The 20,027-nt window shown below is 32.1% G+C and overlaps 2 protein-coding genes across 2 annotated transcripts; both read left to right on the top strand.

Moving 5' to 3' along the window:
* The first annotated feature begins 4,272 nt into the window (after nucleotides 1-4,272).
* On the top strand, nucleotides 4,273-7,359 carry LOC123653525 (serine/threonine-protein kinase PLK4). The gene is made up of 3 exons (XM_045589514.1): nucleotides 4,273-4,542; nucleotides 4,625-4,717; nucleotides 4,957-7,359. Exon 3 carries the CDS (start codon nucleotides 5,055-5,057, stop codon nucleotides 7,065-7,067), a length of 2,013 nt encoding a protein of 670 aa, XP_045445470.1. The 5' UTR covers nucleotides 4,273-4,542; nucleotides 4,625-4,717; nucleotides 4,957-5,054; the 3' UTR covers nucleotides 7,068-7,359.
* Nucleotides 7,360-12,572: 5,213 nt separating this feature from the next.
* On the top strand, nucleotides 12,573-17,359 carry LOC123653524 (60S ribosomal protein L23a). The gene is made up of 5 exons (XM_045589513.1): nucleotides 12,573-12,677; nucleotides 13,114-13,547; nucleotides 14,519-14,646; nucleotides 16,638-16,814; nucleotides 17,233-17,359. Exons 1-5 carry the CDS (start codon nucleotides 12,647-12,649, stop codon nucleotides 17,315-17,317), a joined length of 855 nt encoding a protein of 284 aa, XP_045445469.1. The 5' UTR covers nucleotides 12,573-12,646; the 3' UTR covers nucleotides 17,318-17,359.
* The last annotated feature ends 2,668 nt before the right edge of the window (nucleotides 17,360-20,027 follow it).

The raw sequence follows: 20,027 nt of genomic DNA, 5'->3' as shown, positions 1-20,027 counted from the left end.
ATAGATAGTAAACTTAAGTTTAATAGCCATATTGATTGTATATGTAAAAGAGCTTATAAAAGAATCAATATATTAAGATATTTATCAGGAGTTTTTTGGGGTGCTGATGCAAAGATTCTAAGTATTTTATATAAAAGCATAGTAAGAAGCCACTTTGACTATAGTTGTATTGCCTATATAAACGCTAGACCATCTCTACTAAAGAAACTAGATATTATTCAAAATAATGCATTAAGAATAATTACGGGAGCTATGAAATCTACACCAATTAACTCAATGGAAATTGAAACAGGTATCCCTCCTCTAATATTAAGACGCTTGATGTTAGCCCAGAAATTTTGTCTAAAAATGCTTGCAATAAACTCTTCTTTACCTGTTAAGAAGTTAACGTTAGTAGAAGAATTATCAAGTGGTATAGTGTCTTCTACAAATATTATTAACGCTCAATCAATAAATTCTGCTATGCTTCCGCAAATGTCAGTTATTTTACATCTTACGATAAATATCTCAAAATCTGTCTATTCTAGCTCTCTATGGCCTATTTATGGATATAAATTTGAAAGCATTTGGGAAAAAAAATTTACAATTATTCTCGATATCAATAGTAAAACAGAATTACTTAGAATATTAGATCACAAAAAAGATTTTTATAAAATTTATACGGATGGATCCAAAAGCACCCAAGAAGTTAAAGCAGCCTATTTCGACAGTAATTTAGGCTGTACAAAATGTATTTTACTAAACAACAATTGTTCAATTTTTACTGCGGAATGTTACGCAATTTATATGGCATTATTATATGTTAATTCCAGTAGTAATATTAGAAATGTTATTATTATTAGCGATAGCAAAAGCGCTTTACTAGCTATAGACAGTTGTAAATTAACCTTTAAAACAAATTATTTAGTATTTAAGATTAGAAATTTACTGTACAATTTAAATACGAGAAATGTTTACGTTGAGCTAGCCTGGGTACCCTCCCACAGAGGAATATCAGGTAATGAAAAAGCTGATCAAGCTGCAAAAAGTAGATATGATGAGGACCATAGAGATGTTGTTAAAACACCTTTCTCAGATTACTTTCCAATCATCAAAGACGGAATTAATATACTTTAGAGAGATTATTGGACCATAATAAAGCAGAATAAAGGACAATGGTACGCTAAAATTCAAAAAGACTTCAATACGAAACCCTGGTATAACATCATCAGCTGTGAATCAAGAAAATTTATTTCCATAATTAATAGAATGAGATTTGGACATTGTTTAATTCCCTCTCATCTTTTCAAATTAAAAATTATTCAAGATCCTAAATGTACTAAATGCAGTGAGCCATACGCCGACATAAACCACATTATTTTTAAATGCGAGTCATTGAAGTTGCATAGATTAATCCTGGCTTCGGATATAAATGAAATTTGCTCAGAAAATAAAATAAATACTCCCCGCCGCCCAGAAGAAATATTAGCCAACCCAAGATTTTTTAAACCATTATTCAAGTTTATATGTTCGACAATAGAGAAGATATGATAAGAAAAAAAAAAATCTGAAGTGTAGAAGTTTTTGTTTATAATTATATACATAATAAAACAGTAAAAATTTGTACAGTTTAGAGCGAAGGACTCGAATCCAGCTCTCAATAAATTATAAAAAAAAAAAAAAAAAAATCACGAAGGGTATGTTCCACTAAGCGACCGCAACGCCCTTTCTATCGTTCCACCTATAGCCTGTTGGCACAGTTTGTACTTTGTAGTGACCCTGCTTTCTGTTCCGCGGGCTGTAGATTCGATTTCCGCCTGAGTCTGGGTGAAAATATTTGTATATATATGTATTATTTCTATGTATGTACTGTGTGGCTACGATACTAAAGAATATAGCCGCCCTCTCTCTTCCCGTGGGTGTCGTAAGAGGCGACTAAGGGATAACACAGTTCCACTACCACCTTGGAACTTAAAAAGCCAAGCGGTGGCGGGATAACCATCCAACTGCTGGCTTTGAAATACACAGGCCGAAGACGGGCAGCAGCGTCTTCGGTGCGACAAAGCCAGCCCTGCGGTCACCAACCCGCCTGCCCAGCGTGGTGACTATGGGCAAAACACATGAGTTCACGTAATTTTTGGCATAAACTTGTGGATGCCTATGTCCAGCAGTGGACTGTACAGGCTGTAAGGATGGTAAGGATTTCTATGTATATTAAAAAAAATAGTTATAAGATTCGGATGTTACCTGCAACACAAGCATGTTGCAGTTCCTTGTAACAGACTAACCTGGACGCCCACAAAAAATAGTGTCATTTGTTCGGATCATTTCAATACCTCTGATTTTCAAGTGTTGGCGAACAATGGAAGGAAATTAGTCGAGGGCACCAAACCAACACTAACGCCACACTGTTTTTGTCCCGTAAGTTTATTTATCTCATGTACAAGGTAATCAAGCGTACATCAGTCCACCTGATGTAGTTCACTTTAGTCATAGTAGTGAAATGAAGCTTAGATTTATCAACTTTGAAAATTAACAATGTTAAATCCATCCTTTCAGAGTCATCAATAATCATTCAATCTAGCAGAACTTTAAGTAACGACAATAAACCTACACGATCATGTACCACACATAAGATCGTAACACATACCTTTAAAAAGTTTATTGACAAAGACTTTTTTCCTTCTATCAGTTACCATTCACACGAAAATGATTTTACAAATCATAATTTGGAACTGGCAAGATTAACAATGGAAAAATATACCAGATAAATATTTTTGGGGGGTTTCATAATTATATATATATGAAAACTCCAAAAATGTATTCGTCATATATATAGAAAACTAGCTGACCCGGCGAACTTCGTATCGCCTAACACAAACTTTATCGTATGGTATTAAAGTTCAAATTGACTTTTAAGTATTATCACAAATCTTTTGTGGGGAGTATAGAAAAGTGTTGTTTTTAGACTTTTTCAGGAAATTTAATTTTTTTTTTTGAATTTTTCTCTCCGTAAGAACCATCCTCGTACTTCAAGGAATATTTTAAAAAAAGAATTAGTGAAATCGGTCCAACCGTTCTCGAGTTTTGCGCTTAGCAACACATTCAGCGACTCATTTTTATATTATAGATTAATCCATTTTAAAAACCAGTGATAGTTGTGTCGATATAAACATTTAGTTTATTTTTAAAATGGTAATTATTGTAGTATATAATAAATAAAGTCTATTTTTATAATAACATCTTACCTTTGTATCACTTTAAAAACCTAATTTCCCTAACCGAGTACTTGAATTTATCGATAATTCATAACGGCTGTTACCAACTTGTCAGTGTAGTTCAAAGAGTAAAATAACTTGCTTGGTGTAGTTGCAGCATCAAGCATGTCATTATACTGTAATGACATGAATGTATCTATGTGTGTGAAAAATGTTACTGTGTTTTTAATTTAGTATGTGTGAGTTTCGTAGAGACAGACGATTATTTTTGTGTGGGAATTAGATAAAATGTACATGTGTGTAATTTCCCCCCGCAAAAAATAACAGATTGTGTACATGTTTTGTATCGGTAAAAAACGCCATGGCTAATTGGCTACTCCCCTCCGAGTTGCTCTATGCTGCAAACGGCACAAAAATGTAATTTGGAATTAGCGACGAATATTTGAGCCGTTTAGTCGTTTCATTGTAATTGATTATATTTTTAGCCGACTTCAAAAAAAGAAGGTTACTCAATTCGATCGTATATATATATATATATATATATATATATATGTTCGGGGATAACTCCGTCGTTTATAAACCGACTTGGATAATTTTTTTGTTGGAAAGTAGATATCCCTAGTTTGGTATCATGACAAGGAAACCAGGATCTGATAATGGGATCCCAGAGAAATCGAGGGAAACTCTCGAAAATCCGCATAACTTTTTACTGGGTGTACCAATTTTAATGATTTTTAATTTAATCCAAAGCCGATGTTTATCATGTGGACACATTTAAATTTCATAGAGATCTGATAACAACTTTTGGAGTAATCTTTGATAATCCGACTACTTTTTCGTCTCTTTTACTTGACTATTTTTTCGTCTACCTACGTTGTATTACTAGTCGATATAATTGAAGTCGGTTTTTCTTCGTTTGCATGCAAACAGAATTATATATAAAAGATAATCTATCGTCATGCCTCTGGTGGCCGTAAATTAAAAAGAAAAGCGCAACCATTAAAGTTAAGCCAAAGTAACCCCCCCCCCAACTATTGTTGCACGACCTGTGTACTTGTATAATGCCGACATTACCGTAGTAGTCTCATAGTCTATTGAATTGACATTTAACTGTCAGTAATACTGCAAACAAATATTTCGTCATCACATTATGTAATTGTCCCCGGGACTTATAAAATATAACGAAATTATCTTAATGAATGCAATGTTTTATCATCTAACGAAGCAATTTTCTGTTGATGCTAAACGTGTTATGACGTCCCTTCAGTTATACAAGTACCTTTTACGTCAGTGCGAAAGACTACCACTAGACGCATGTAAACATTATAAGTTTGCTGTCAAACAGGTAATGCAAACATATATTTAATATTTAAAAGTATATAAATATTACCAACCTCAATTACTTATTACCTACTTATATTTTATAGAGCTATAAACAACATAAATCTGAGACAGATCCAGATCGAGTAAAAGAAATAGTTCAGAAAAGTATCGAAGATGCCAACTGGATTATAAATAAGGTAAAAAAATCACTAATATATGATTTTTTTTATTACTATTTTGTGTATATTGAATTTCAGTATATTTTGATGTTAATCAAAAACTATTCAAATTAATTTAAATTAAATTACTTCATTCAATTAATAAATTGAACTTAATTAATTCAACAGTAAATTTATAACTAAAAAATATTGTTTTCTGCCTTAGTAATTTAGCAACAAAATCTTATATGACTAAAATGTTTCTTTTTTCTTTTCAGTACACAAAAAAATGATGGACAAAGTGATTGGAGTACATCTAACTAGAAAATTTATAAAATATTTCATTAACTATAAATAGATATTATTAATATTAACTATGTTTGGTGAAAAAATTGAAGAATATGAAATACTTGAGCATCTCGGAAAGGGTGGATTTGCTCATGTTTACCGAGCAAGATGCAAAAAAACGGGTTTGTTTGTTGCCATCAAGATGATAGACAAAGCTTTGATGGCAAGTGCAGGTATGATAGGACGAGTTCGACAAGAGGTCACTATACACTCGCGCTTGAAACATCCTGCTATATTAGAATTGTTTACGTTTTTCGAAGATGCACATTATGTTTATTTGGTATTAGAATTAGCACACAATGGTGAATTAGCTAAACATTTTAAGTTAGGTACACGCGGCCTTAGTGAAAAGGCTGCTTCGGATATATTTAGACAAGTTGTGAGTGGAGTGCTTTACCTCCATACACACAACATAATTCACAGAGATCTTTCTTTGAACAATTTGTTACTTACTAAAGATCTTAGTGTTAAAATTGCCGATTTTGGTTTAGCCACTCAATTGAATGGGCCTGATGAAAAACATGTAACTATGTGTGGAACCCCTAACTATATATCACCTGAAGTAGCTTCTAGAGAGACACATGGCTTACCTGCAGATGTGTGGGGACTGGGATGTATGTTGTATACATTATTAGTAGGTAGTCCACCATTTCATACCCAACATGTAAAAACTACTCTCAATAAAGTAATCAATGCTGATTACAAAATACCAATCGAACTATCTGTTCAAGCTCAAGATTTATTGCAGAAACTTTTATGCAAAGATCCATCAAAGAGAATAACGTTAAAAGGTATAATGGAACACCCATTTTTAAACAAATGTTTTGATACAACAAGTAACACGAAACAAGATTTTTCAAGAGATTCAGGTTTTCTGACCACTCTACACAGTACACAACACAGTCAAAAACCAAGAATAGAAGACAAAAGTGACTTCAATGGTATAGACTTATTTAGTAATCAACATAATTTTAATAAGGAAAATGTAAACACAAAAAATTCCTTTGAACAAAATTCTTATCATTTCTTTAAACTTAGATCACAAAATAATTTTGTGGCTTCTAGTAATGATCCTTTGAATGCAATAAATGATTATCAAATTCAAATGAATAGAGAAATAGTATCTTCCAAGTTTGACAATCCATGCAAAACTCCTAGTCTTATAGAAAATATGAAAAAATTAGACATAAAGTGTAAACAGAGTGAATCACACAGCCTAGGCGAAGACAACAAGGAAAATATGACAAAACCATGTATGTTAAATTCAAATGCACTAAGTGTTCCGCCTCTTTGTGCAGATAGATTGCCTACCATTTCACATAGGACGCGAAATGCTATTTTAAGAATAGAACCTTCAGCTGTTGTTGTAGAATTTATTAAAAAGAAAGGTAAAGACAGGGAGGAAAAAGTTGTTGAAGTATGCAAAATATCTAAAGATGGAATGAAGGTTATTATTTATCCTGTAGATAAAGAAAGAGAGAAAAATGTATTTTCAGAATATAACCCAAACCCTGATGAAGTGTTTTCATACCACAATTTGCCACAAAAACATTGGAAAAAGTATTTGTATGCAGCACGATTTGTTGAACTTGTTAAAGCCAAAACACCTAAGATAACTCTATACACATCACTTTCAAAGTGTCAATTAATGGAAAATAATACAGACATTGAAATGTTTTTTTATGGTGGGGAAAAAGTGACATACACATCAACAGATGGTTTGAAAGTTATAGACAAATATTTAAAAACACACCATAATTCAACAATAGTCCCTGAACTAAAGTATCTGTTTGATCATTTTGAAGAATGTTCAAACCGATTGAATAGGATACAAAATGCACTATCCTGTATTCCAGATGAATGTTTTCCTTTAATAATTGGCAAAAGACCTGTTGCATTTACAAACAATGCAACTTCATCTGGACAAGTAATGTCAAGTACAGAAAGAAACTACAGTACACCATTGTTTAATTTAGGATCATTCCACCGAGCTACAACTTGTTCTAGTCGTGCACAAAGTGAAGATTATTCAAAATTATAGTACAGTAGTATATTCTTCTATGTTTAGCTCTTAAAAAATTAAGTATTGTTTTACATATATTGTACATACATAGGTACATTAGTAAATATTTTTATTGTAAAAGCTAAAGCATATAAAATAACAAATGGAAATAATTTAGTACAGAAAAATGCAATGAATCTAATTCGTAAAGTTTTTAGGACTAAATTTATTTTTTTTAATTCAATTGGTATAATGTTTATTACAATTATTATATAAAAGGTGGTTAGCAATTATGTATTGTAATCATTTAATAAATGTAGTTTATTTTGAATATAGTATTTGCATTATAGGTAGGTACTTAGATATTTCTTTCTATCAAATAAAATTTAAATACAACTACATATTATTACGATTTTCATCCACTCCCAAACCGTACAGACAATAAATTAAGGATAAAAGTATTCAGTATCCTAACATCTTATTAATTTTCATTTATATTCATATATTACTTTCAACATGAAGTGCGCTTATGATACAGACATATATAATAAAAAAATTGCAGTTTTGGCTTTAGTATCGATAAATAGAATGCCCTCCAAAAACTCATTGCAATTTATCTCAAATCTCAATGAATAAAATTGGGCCTGTTACAGTTTTTTTTTTAATTTTGATAGATTGTACTCATGTTAGCATGCAGCATTATGTTTGCTGTTTTATCGTAAACTGTACTACGGATGAACTACCTACGGTAATACTATAGACAATCGGGATCTAATTATACTTTCGTTAAAAAAAAATTAACCTACCACCTTTGAGGATAGAATAACGCTTGATTCCGGCGCTACGGGAAGTGCAGCCCTTCCACCATTGCGTGCGAGGGCTGCCCCCTCTCTGCGCCTCCGGCTTCAAAAAACTCTCTTGGGGTAGGGCAGACCAAGACCACGTAGATAGTGGGGGTGCTCCGATTCGGTTTTGGGTATTTCGCGAGTATGTATGTATATAATACCTATATTCTAGCAAACAAATATCCCCCCTTCACCCCTAACCCCCCATACCCCATAATTTAGATCCCGATTGTGTATCCCGATATGAGTACCTGTACAACATTCCTTGCTAGCTGAACTACAAAACTACGTACTCCATTAATTTTTTTTTTAAAATAATCTATAATACAAGCTTTGCCATGAAAATATGAATAAAAATTAAAAAAAAAATAACCGATTTGGTGCAGTCGCAGTGTTACCAGAAATTTTTGCCCGTCTGATTGACGCAACATCGTGAAATTATCGTGTAGACTAATCTTGGGCTTAATCGGACGTTGTCAGGTGCGCACTCTATTCGTAGAATTCGAAAAATGTACTAGTAGACCTTATTAGTACTATTAGTACTTATAGTACCTGGCTGGAAAACAGTGTTCAGGTGGAAATACTTATTTTTCATTTTTTTGATATATTTTTTGTCTTCTAGCACCAAAGATACGATTGTGAAATAACAAAATTCATTATACACATTATTTGATTTCCAATATAACGTAAACAAATTCCTTTTACGTAAAAGTGTATTTAAAAAGTTTTTTAAATCACTAAAATTCTCAATTCTTACTTATCTACGCTAAATAAAAACTATAACAAAAAAATTACTTTTACGTAAAAGGAATTAGTTTATTTATGTTCATAAAACTTTGATTAAAAAGGGGACATTAAAACGTGAAATAAAAAGAATGCGTTACGCGATGTAACTCGTACGGTCTTAACAAATTGAACATTAATCGTTCGTTCGTACCGTTCTGCTGTATAGCTCTGTTTCATTTCAGAGCTAACGAACGCCGTACGAATAACATCTCGGACAGCAATCGGACAGTCGGACAGTGTGATACTCGGACCCATAGACGTACAATACAAACTCGTCGGACCGCGGTGAACTGTGATAGTTGATAGTACTGTCACAGTGTACGATTAGTCCGATTAGGTCCGAATAGCGATTGACGTTTGGTACTATTACATTTCGTACCTTACTAAGTAACGTAACCTTTTAGTACATCGTACATGTGCTACCAAGACTAGTGTAGACGTGGGTTATAACAGGTGAAACATGTTATCTGTTACTGTTATGGAAAAATAACAGATATCAGTACCTGTTATAAAATAACAACCTGTTATTTAAGTTTATGCGGATAACGAATTTTGTTCTTGTAAATTGTAAACTGAACAATTCCCTTCATCCACCGACTTCCAAAAAAAGAGGAGGTTCTCAATTCAATTGTTTTTTTTTTTACGTATTACCTCAGAACTTTTCACTGGGTAGACCGATTTCGATGATTCACTCACTTTTTTATTGAAAGACATTTTTATGCCTAAATAGTTAAAAAATTTACACCTAAACCTAAGTCCTAACATATAATAAGAAAAAAAAACTAACTATACACTATTTTTAATCGAAATCTAAACTATATATACAATGAATATAAGCACTAACTAAATATTACTAACTAACAACACTAACTAACTATTAAACTAATTTAAAAAACAAGAAATAGAAGAATCTTAAAATTTCGCCTATCACTTCCAAAATTCAAAACACACCGACACAGAACAAACCTTGAAAATTTGCATAACTTTTTAGTGGGTGTACCAATTTTGATAATTTTTAAGTTAATCGGTAGCTGGTGTTTACAATTTGTTCACATTTAAATTTCATGGAGATCTGATTACAACTTTTGGAGTAATCTTTGATAATGCGTATTTTCTTGACTATTTCTTCATCTACCTACATTATATTACTTGTCGATATAATTGAAGTCGTTTTGTTTCGTTTGCCAGCATACACAATTATTAAATTGTGATAGAGTTATGGTAATTCTTCTTTATCTTGGGTAACATTGTCATAAAGCTGATTCCATTAATTTGATTTTAAAGCCTTATTTTATAGTATTTTTATCTATTCTACTTTTACTGAAATTATGTGTTTCACTTAGAATTGACAGCTGTGCGAAGCCCCTAAATTCCTAAGACGATAATATTCAACCTTTAGTACCGTAGTTTAGTACCTATGAAATACAGCTTAGATTGGCTATAGATACAAACAGTGCTACAACATCAAAACTTGTATAATTTAAGTTTTATATGCTAAAATAAGGAGGAAATCGGGTCATTTAAGTCATTTTATAGGTACCGGTACTTCGAAATCTACCAAAAAAGTAGAAATCTACTAAATCTCGTCACGCTGTCGGTGACAGTTTGAGTAATTCCACAGGTATGTACGATTTTATTTTTGTGTTACCCACACATCAGGGATTCTAAACATTTTTGAAAATCATATCAAAAATTGACCGCTCCAGCGGGATTCGAACCCGCGTCTCCGACTGACCGTGTCGGCGCTCTAGCCAATTAAGCTATGGAACGATGTACCCGCCAGAGCAAAATTCTTGATATGATGATTTTTATTTTCGGTTTAAGCGAACCGTGGCGCCGTCTATAGTGAGTTCTTTAAGGAGACCCGTAACTATTCAAAGTTTCATATTACAATGAAAATCTTTGACAGGAGACGACACCATGCTATTCTTAATATGTACGATTTTATTTTTGTGTTACCCACACATCAGGGATTCTAAACATTTTTGAAAATCATATCAAAAATTGACCGCTCCAGCGGGATTTGAACCCGCGTCTCCGACTGACCGTGTCGGCGCTCTAGTCAATTAAGCTATGGAACGATGTACCCGCCAGACCCGCGTCACCGTATAGACTCTCTCTCTATCTCAAGGAAACGTGGGATGAAGCTTGGGAAACTAGTGGGAGGATCAAGGGGAAATTTTTTAAGTCTTCACAACCTAATATTCCAAGTAAGCCGTGGTTTTCATCTCTGAGGTTTGGTAAACAAGTTACTTCATCAATTATTCGAATGAGATTGGGTCATGTATGCACACCTGTACATTTGGCCAGGTTTAATATTATCGATTCAGATTTGTGTGCTTGTGGGAATGTGGGTGATCTTAATCATATTTTCTTTACCTGCCCTTTGAATGACGTTTTTTCCTTTTATAATCATCCGTGTACCATTTCCTACTTTTATCAAATCTCTTCTTTCATGTTCTAATCCTTATATATATATACAGCTTTATCTATTTTCCTGTTAAATAATAATTTGAAATTATAAATCCTTATACTTATCCTGTCATAGTAATCCTATCTGATCCTTTTCCAATTCCGTGAGTAATGTCGTTTTAAATCGTGATAAACGTTTCCCTGCTTTTGTTAGTAGCATATGCGCAAACCGCGCAACGCCATATATATATATATATATATATATATATATATATATATATATATATATATATATAAAGTTTCAGTCGGCAAAAAAAAAGGGTCGTCGTTGCTTCAAATTACCTTACACATACCGAACAACTGTTTACAAATTTCGAATTTCAGTCAGCCAAAAAAAGGTGGTTGCTTCAAATTCATAATTTGTAGCGAAATCGTTGCTTTTCAGTATTTCGGTAGGACAGACAGAATCACACGTACAACGGTACAAATCGCGTACGATCGTAGATCGTACATAGGCATGAAATTATCGTACATGTGCGATAATTATCGTACGTTTGGTATCACTGTGCAGTCGTTTGAAAGTTATACGCGTACATTAATTTCGACGATTAATTTTTATTTATATCGGTAGGTACATCTACACCATACTGGTTTGATTTTTAGTTTTATGGACAGTGGGGCCGAAATGCATGCTGCGTTATACCTAGATCGCAATATGGTTAAGACTGTTAAGATGTAAGTATATCTTATATCTAGTAAGAAGTTCCGTGAGCTAGGTTTTATATGTTGTTTATTGACAGAGTAATTGTTGTGTTTTTTAAGAATAATATTATAGTTGTCATTTGATGTCACTAGCCGCGATAAGATTATATTATATATAATAAATTTAAAAACATATATTACAGTAATTAAAACCTGCGGTTTTATTTACGCCCTAATAAAGACTCCAATCAATAATAAAATTTATAATTCAGTCCACTGATTTTTTATCATATTTAAATTGAAACTATTATAATAAAATGAAACTATTAGCAATTTTAAATTTTTGGTATTAATTTTATAAATGTGAAGTAAAAAATCAAATTCTAGGAACTTTAGTGATAATTATCATAAGGCTAAAATTAAATCTTTATCACCGTATGGGTATTCGTCTTCCATGTGAAGATAATTATATATTGACACTTAGCAACTTACATTATAAAAAAATGAGCACATTATATATAAGGAATGAGCTTAAAACCTTAAATTTCACTACTACAGCTATAATAATAATGTTAATAAGCTTATTGCCACATTTTTAAAAAATTTATTCCGAAAAGGGTAAAAAAATAATATTTTTATATTATCAAAAAAAAAAAATAACGTTAATATAATAAATTTCACCACACGTTATTTATTTTTATAAATAATTTGTAAGCGACTAAATAAGTGAGTTCACTACATACGTAACATGTGTAATTGTGTAGTACCAGCTTAATATGCAGGTTGAAAGGAATTATATAGCGAGTGGCAATTCCAGTATATAAGTGTATAATCTATGGGCAATTCTGACTAAGCTCCATCTTTTTTGTCACGATGCCTCCTAAGAAGCAGCCCGAGAAATCCGGTATGTTTCATTATTTTGTTATAAAAATTGTGTTTTAAATGGATTTAAGTATACTTTAGTTAAAATGTGTCCAAAATTATATTTAATCCGAAGTAATTAAGTTTATTTGGTATTAAATAAATTCTAACGTTACTTGTAGTGAGCCACGCGGTAATGGTCATTATGTTGCAGTAAGTGCACATGAGTATCTTAATTATTTTCACTGTGTTTACAATTAAGTTATTAAATTGTTTTGAGAAAATTATTTATTCGTAAAGTTTTCGTATATTTTAATGCCAAATATTTTCTTGTGTACATGCATACATATTACATGATAAGGTTAGGTTACTAAAACAGTTTTAAAAAAAATACATGGTTCATATATGTGACTGAGGAGAGTATAATTATCGTAATATGATTATCAGCAACGTGAAAGTAATTTTGTAAATTTTTTTAGGGGCCGCCGCGTCCAAGCCCGCGGAAAAAAAACCCGCTACTGCCAAAACTCCGGCGGCAGCCCCTAAAGCTGCATCAGCAAGTGCTGCACCTAAACCGGCGTCTGCCAAAACACCCGCACCCGCTCCTAAAGCCGCAGCACCCAAGGCTCCAGCGGCTAAGCCAGCTCCGGCTAAAGCTGCTTCTGCTCCAACATCTAAACCTGCTGAGAAGAAATCAGCTCCATCAGCTAAACCCGGCTCAGCTAAAGCTGCTGCTTTGAAGGCTAAGTCCAGTGCGAAGCCATCTGTTAAGAAAGCTGCGGCTGCCTCTAAGCCTAAACCTAAACCAGCTGCAACCAAGTTGAAGATTGCACCTAAGCCGAAGAAGACTGGAATTAAAGGACAGAAGAAAGTTGTTAAACCAGTAGCAAAGGCACTGAAATCCCAGAAAAAGGTCAGTATAGCTAACTTTATTTGCATTTTTTTAATGATAATACTCCAAATCCCTAGATTTGCACTGTGGAATTCAAAGTAGTTAATATTTTTTTGTGCAATGCGGCTACGGCGTTAAAGAATACAGCCACCCCCTCTCTTTCTGTGGGTATCGTAAGATGCGACTAAGGGATAACACAGTTCCACTACTACCTTGGAACTTATAAAGCCGACCGATGGCGGGATAACCATCCAACTGCTGGCTTTGAAATACACAGGCCGAAGATGGACAGTAGCGTCTTTGGTGCCACAAAGCCAGCCCTACGGTAACCAACCTACCTTCCCAGCGTGGTGACTATGGCCAACACACATAAGTTCACGCCTTCGCCACAAGAGGTCATGCGGTAGATGATGGGTAGATTCACATGATAGGTTGATTTGATCTATTACAATAATACTGTAAAAGGGCTTCTTTCTACATACAAATGAAAGGTGGGGAACCTGAACCTTTTGCAGGATGGTGGATAATTTCTCCATGAGTAAAGATTATCATTAAGTTTCAATATGGCACCCAAGCATAAAACAAATTTTTTTAAAACTTCTGAACTAAGCGGGAAATGCACCTGTTACTGTTGGCTATTTACACTAGATGTCACATGTTAGCATATCGATTAATTTAAGAAATTCTTCTACGTACTAAAGAACTGCATTAATGTAAAAAAAATATTCAGAGAAGATTTCCTCAAATACTGAGATATTAAACCAAATAACCAAAGTAGATTTACACTACTTTAGTGTTTCAACAATTAACTTTTGAGACATACATTTTATCTGCTGCATCATCATATCTTTCTTCATTAATATTTGAAGATACTTTGTTGCTATTGTGTAAATAAGTTGTACTACTAAGTATATTTCATATGTTTTTGTCTCCAAACATTGATGAGATCAAAGAAAATTATTGTTGTTTATGAATATTCTAAAATATTACAGGTTGTAAAAGGTGAACATGGAAAACGTGTACGGAAAATCCGTACTTCTGTGCACTTCCGTAGACCCAAGACCTTTGAACCTCCAAGAAATCCTAAATACCCAAGGAAATCGTTGCCTAAGAGAAATCGGTAAGTAGTTTTAAATAAACAATGATACAAATTTCTAATGTAATTTTACAATTATTGTGTCTATTTGTTCTGGCTAATCTCTGAAATGGTACACCGTTTTTGATGTGACTTAAACTGACAGAAAGCTGATGTAAAAAGGAATAACTTAGGCTACTTTTATTTCAGAAGTTTATTTTATAGCTCTGCAAGTGAAATAATAATTTTTTGTTAAATTCCATGCGGATAAAGTCATGGGCACAAGATATTTTAAATGATATCTAATTTGTCCTATATAAAATTTTGTGGCCTAATTTTTTATTGTTGATTAAACTCTTTTTTATTTCTAAAAGCCAATGCGTACACTTTAAAGGCAAAGGCAATAACTTAAATCTCAGTATTTGCCAAATTTTATTTTTGGCAATTAATTGTTTTAAAATCGTTTTCCGTCTATTAAATTCATCATAATTGTTTCATGCTTTTCACACTTAACTTAAAGATAAAAAACTTCAGACTAAAGTTAGTCACCCAGGTTGTCACATTTTTTTTTGAAAAATGAGTTTTTGATTGATTGTTCTAATACTTGATGAGTATATACTAATGTGGCATAGTAGCCTGGTATGGCAAAAAGCTGTAGTAAAAAAAAAACATTTGGAAATAGTGGCAAAGAGGACTCTTTTTCCCACTATATTGGAAGCGCGTTTTAGTAATAGCCTTTTTAATGCAAAAGAGAAAATAAAATTAAGAATTATTTAAAGGTCTAAAATGAAAAATACGGGTGATTTTTTATTTTGTTGTTAAATTTAAACAGCCTCCAGTGATGACTTCAATAAGTCGAGTTAAATCCTTTTTGTAATTTTATGTGGGTATTAATAAAGATTTTTTTGATTCAATTCACATTCTTCTTTTTATCTGGTATACTACTCTGGACATACAACTCAAACAAAAATCTCTGATTATAATTAATTATCTCTATATTATTCTGAAAGACCTTGGTCTGTCAAGAACTGCAAGTAAGTTCTATTTTAGAATGAGTGTGTAAGGCTGCACTAACAGGTTCCTACCAAATTTGGCAAGGCAGGGTGGGCAACTCGAGCAGTGAAGGTGAGCGTTGATGCGCATCTCAAAGGGGACCCCCTTAAACCTACACATAGGTCGCAAGTCCTGGGAACTGCACTGAGTTTTTCCCTCTGCCACACGATGGACCCGGCACCCGCACGGTGAATCCATAGAATGCTAAGAAGTTTGTCTCTACTTGTCAAGATGTATCCCTTTGTCAGTAATCAATCACTCGAAGTATTGAACACTATTTATCGTGCAATTGTATGAGTATTGATGTATCTAAACATTGAATCCCTTAAAATCTAAAAGTTTCATGAACAAGTAAAATTTATATAGATTATATGAATAGGCGAATAATAACAAAAAAACATTCTCATTTTTTTTTTTTTTCGTCATTCGGGTGTACCTTTTTAAAAGTAATACGAAGTATAATGGAAATTATGAAAAAAGTTTCGACCGGTGAAAGAAATATATTGACTTAGTTCACAAACAAGAATTTTTTGAAACATTGTTTTTGCTCACCAGTAAAATGAATATTGTCACAGAATTTATTAACCTTAGTTTGGTTAAAGTTGACCAACTTTTTCTTCAGGCCCTTCAAAATTAACCTTTTCCAAAACCTGTGTTTAATTTTTGGACATAGTAAACTGTTAAACAGATTATCAATATAGCATCTTTTACGTGGATAGAATAGAAGGTTTTTTGAAATATAATTATTTATATTAAGTTTTTGTGTTTTGTCTAAATTCAGATGAATAAGTTTGAGATATTGAAAAAAAAATGTATCTACATGCTTTAAGTCGGAACATGCTTGTTAATAATACTTACTACTCATACTTTATTTGAGGTAAAGCCCTTAGCATTTAAATAGTTTCTATTATATATAGTTAATAACTCTATCATTAGTAATAAAGAATGTAAATATATAAACTAAGAAAGCATTATGTTTTTAGTATGGATGCGTACAACATCATCAAGTATCCATTGACATCTGAAGCAGCCATGAAAAAGATTGAGGATAACAATACATTAGTATTCATTGTTCACACCAGTTCCAACAAACACCACATTAAGGCTGCAGTTAAGAAACTGTATGACATCAATGTTGCTAAAGTGAACACTCTTATTAGGTAAGAATGGCTTTAATTAATAAGTAACTTATATGACTAATAATCAAACTGTAATGTCTAAAAATTTCCTTGATTTGATATAGTGTAATGTAATTAGTCTGGAATAAATATTTCTTGTTTTTTTTATAAATTTAATTTGACAATATATTTACTTTCATGGCATATCTCACTGGTTGTCATAGTTATAGTGTCTGTATCCGTAAAAATAGATAAAATACATCTAATTTTAATTCAATTGGACTTGTTGTAATCCATGCATTTTGATTATTATCATTTAACTAATATGATGATATGTTATGTGGGAATCTCTTTGAATGAGGATGAAATAAATTAAACACACTTCTGATTAATAATAAATATCGAATTATCGTTTAATTGTAATATGACCATTTTTTATATTCTGTAATTATTTTTTTAGGCCCGATGGTAAAAAGAAGGCGTATGTGCGACTCGCAAGAGACTACGACGCGTTAGATGTGGCCAACAAGATTGGAATCATATAAACATATGTACAATATTTTATAAGAATATAAAACTGAAAAAGATTGCTTTTTCATTTTACACTTACTCAAGTTAAATAAAACAAAGGGGACTGTCCATTTTCGGCCCAGCGTGAACAGAATTCATACAAAGAAAAAAAAAACAAATATACCAAAAAATTTCATATATTAAATCATGATTATTCATAATTTTCAGTTGTATATATATAAACTGATAAAAAGTTTATTTAATAAGTATTTCATTTCATTAATTATATACTTCTAGTTTATTTTCGGTTGGTGATTTGCTTACACCACGTTGCCAGTCTTAAACACAATAATTATTAACAAACAATCGATTTAAAAATATTTTTAAATCAATTATTTGTTCAAATCGATTAAAAAGTATTGTTAAATCGAATTTATAAGAAAAAAAGTTATCTATGAAAGTATATTTAATAAAAAAAAACATTTAACTTTGGTGAAAAATAAACTATTTTAGAAACATTGTTATTGACTAAATAAAAAGCAAGGAATTTATTATATTAAATTCGATTATCGATTTAATCGAATTATTTTTTTAATGAAAATATTATCTATTATGGCAACCCTAAACTACAGACTTGCGTCATACATACATTTGACTTCTATATTGCTTTCATAGTGATTTAGCAACCTACTGAAAGGTTTTCCGTCAACCGAGAATTCATCACTACTGCGAGGTAAAATACACGGTAGGCTCATAAGTAGGAAAAAATATATTTATATGTTTTATAGTTATTAATGTTACATTGTTTTGTTTTTAGTGTTATGCTCAAGTCAGCTAATTCTTTTTAATTGTAGTTTAATTTTTTTTTATTCCTTTTGCTTTTTGTCTCGTTTACTATGTCTAATGAATTGGGTTATGCCTGTAATATTAGATGTAAGAAATAAAAAATAAATAAAAATAAATAAATAAATAAAATATTATTGTAACTGCATGGTTGGTCCACGGACAGTATGTTGTTGTGCCCATGTCATGACAATTATTTGGTTCTTGGGCTGGAAAAGGTACCAAGATTTTAAAAATCCACCTGCCCAGTTTTTAGAAAAAATTCTGTTATCGTACGAATCCGATTAGTAAAACAAAAACAATGATTTTTTATTTCAGAAACCTTTTTGTAATTATACACAAAAATCAAAAATGAAACACCTGGACACAAAACTATATTATTTTTCTAATTCTTACTTGTTAGTACTACGAACTTAATATATATTATTATTCTCAGTCACTGTCCACTCGGGGTCGAAACCCCCATACAAAGTGGACAGTCCCCTTTATATTGAAACAAATAAAATTAAATCTATACTAATATTATAAAGCTGAAGAGTTTGTTTGTTTGAACGCGCTAATCTCAGAAACTACTGGTCCGATTTGAATTCTTTTAGTGTTATATAGTCCATTTATCGAGGAAGGTTATAGGCTATATATCATCACGCTAAGACCAAAAGGAGCGGAAAACCGATGAAGAATGTTTCAAAATCGGGGGTTCTTTTTTCCTTTTGAGAGCTTCCGCTGCGTACGCTGTGAAAACAGGTAAAGTTTTGCAAAAATCATGTATGAAAGAATTGATCCTCTTTAAAAGTTCTAAAAAAAGTCGGCGACAGCATATATCTATCTCTTAAGTTTGGCTCACTATAACCTTTTTTATGCTAACCAAGTTTGTTCTAAAATAATGCATTATTTGCGAAGATGTTTTTATAAACATGATATTATTCCTTATCTAAATAATTTCAATGAGTATCTCAGGAGATATCGCAATTTTAAAATAACATTGCAGCAAAATACTGATCAAGTATTGCGCGCGCCTTTGTTCCACGCGGACGAAGTCGCGCGCAGAAGCTAGTATTTTATAATTTTCGGCATGTATATTGAGCGCTGACATTCAACTTAAAAAATGACACAGTATACGCCACCTCGATTTTTTAGCCTTTCTGTTTGGGCCATGGGGGACACTAGTAGTCGACTTACGGCCGAACCCAATATTCAATCTAAAGATAGAGATAGGTAGTTATCATCGACTGCTAATAACTATCTATCCTTTGTAGTTGTCCCAATAATTCGCATAGGGGACTACTATCTCCAGTTAGCTGTAGATAGACCGGCTACCTGAGCTCTTCCTTACATTCCAGTATACGCAGCGTCACAGACGGCCTCAGTTATGTTACACAGATGTTTTGTAGTATTAAATTTGTCATACAAATTTTATTCATATTAAAGTAATCTTGTTTTATAAAAATATGGACAAATTAATTTTTACACAGACTTTTTAATTTATAATAAATGATATTATTTTAATATGGAATCCATGGTAAATCTAGTAACGGAACGTTTTAACACGACACGAAAAGACGCTACGACGCCATTACGCTTTATTGAATCGTTGTTTCGTTTAAATTTTACAAATCATTTTAAAAATTAAAATTCAACAAATTATACAAATCATTGCAAATTATAGGTACAATCATTCACCAAATTGTTTGTTTTATTCACAAGATGAGTAAAGTAAGTATTATTTCACAAGAAACATATTATTTTTATTCAATTAATTGTTACAAAAGAGCAATATCACTTGAACTGCTACTTGAACTTGAGTCTGCCATTATTTTTCACTCGAAATTAATTTTATTTTAAACAAAGAAAATACTTTTTCAATTAATAAATCTTAGTTATCCCCCGAAAACTATAGATCGG

Source organism: Melitaea cinxia, chromosome 5, assembly GCF_905220565.1.
Source record: "Melitaea cinxia chromosome 5, ilMelCinx1.1, whole genome shotgun sequence".
Lineage (NCBI taxonomy): Eukaryota > Metazoa > Arthropoda > Insecta > Lepidoptera > Nymphalidae > Melitaea > Melitaea cinxia.
Note: the sequence above shows the minus strand (reverse complement) of the source record. Positions and strands in the feature narration are given on the sequence as shown.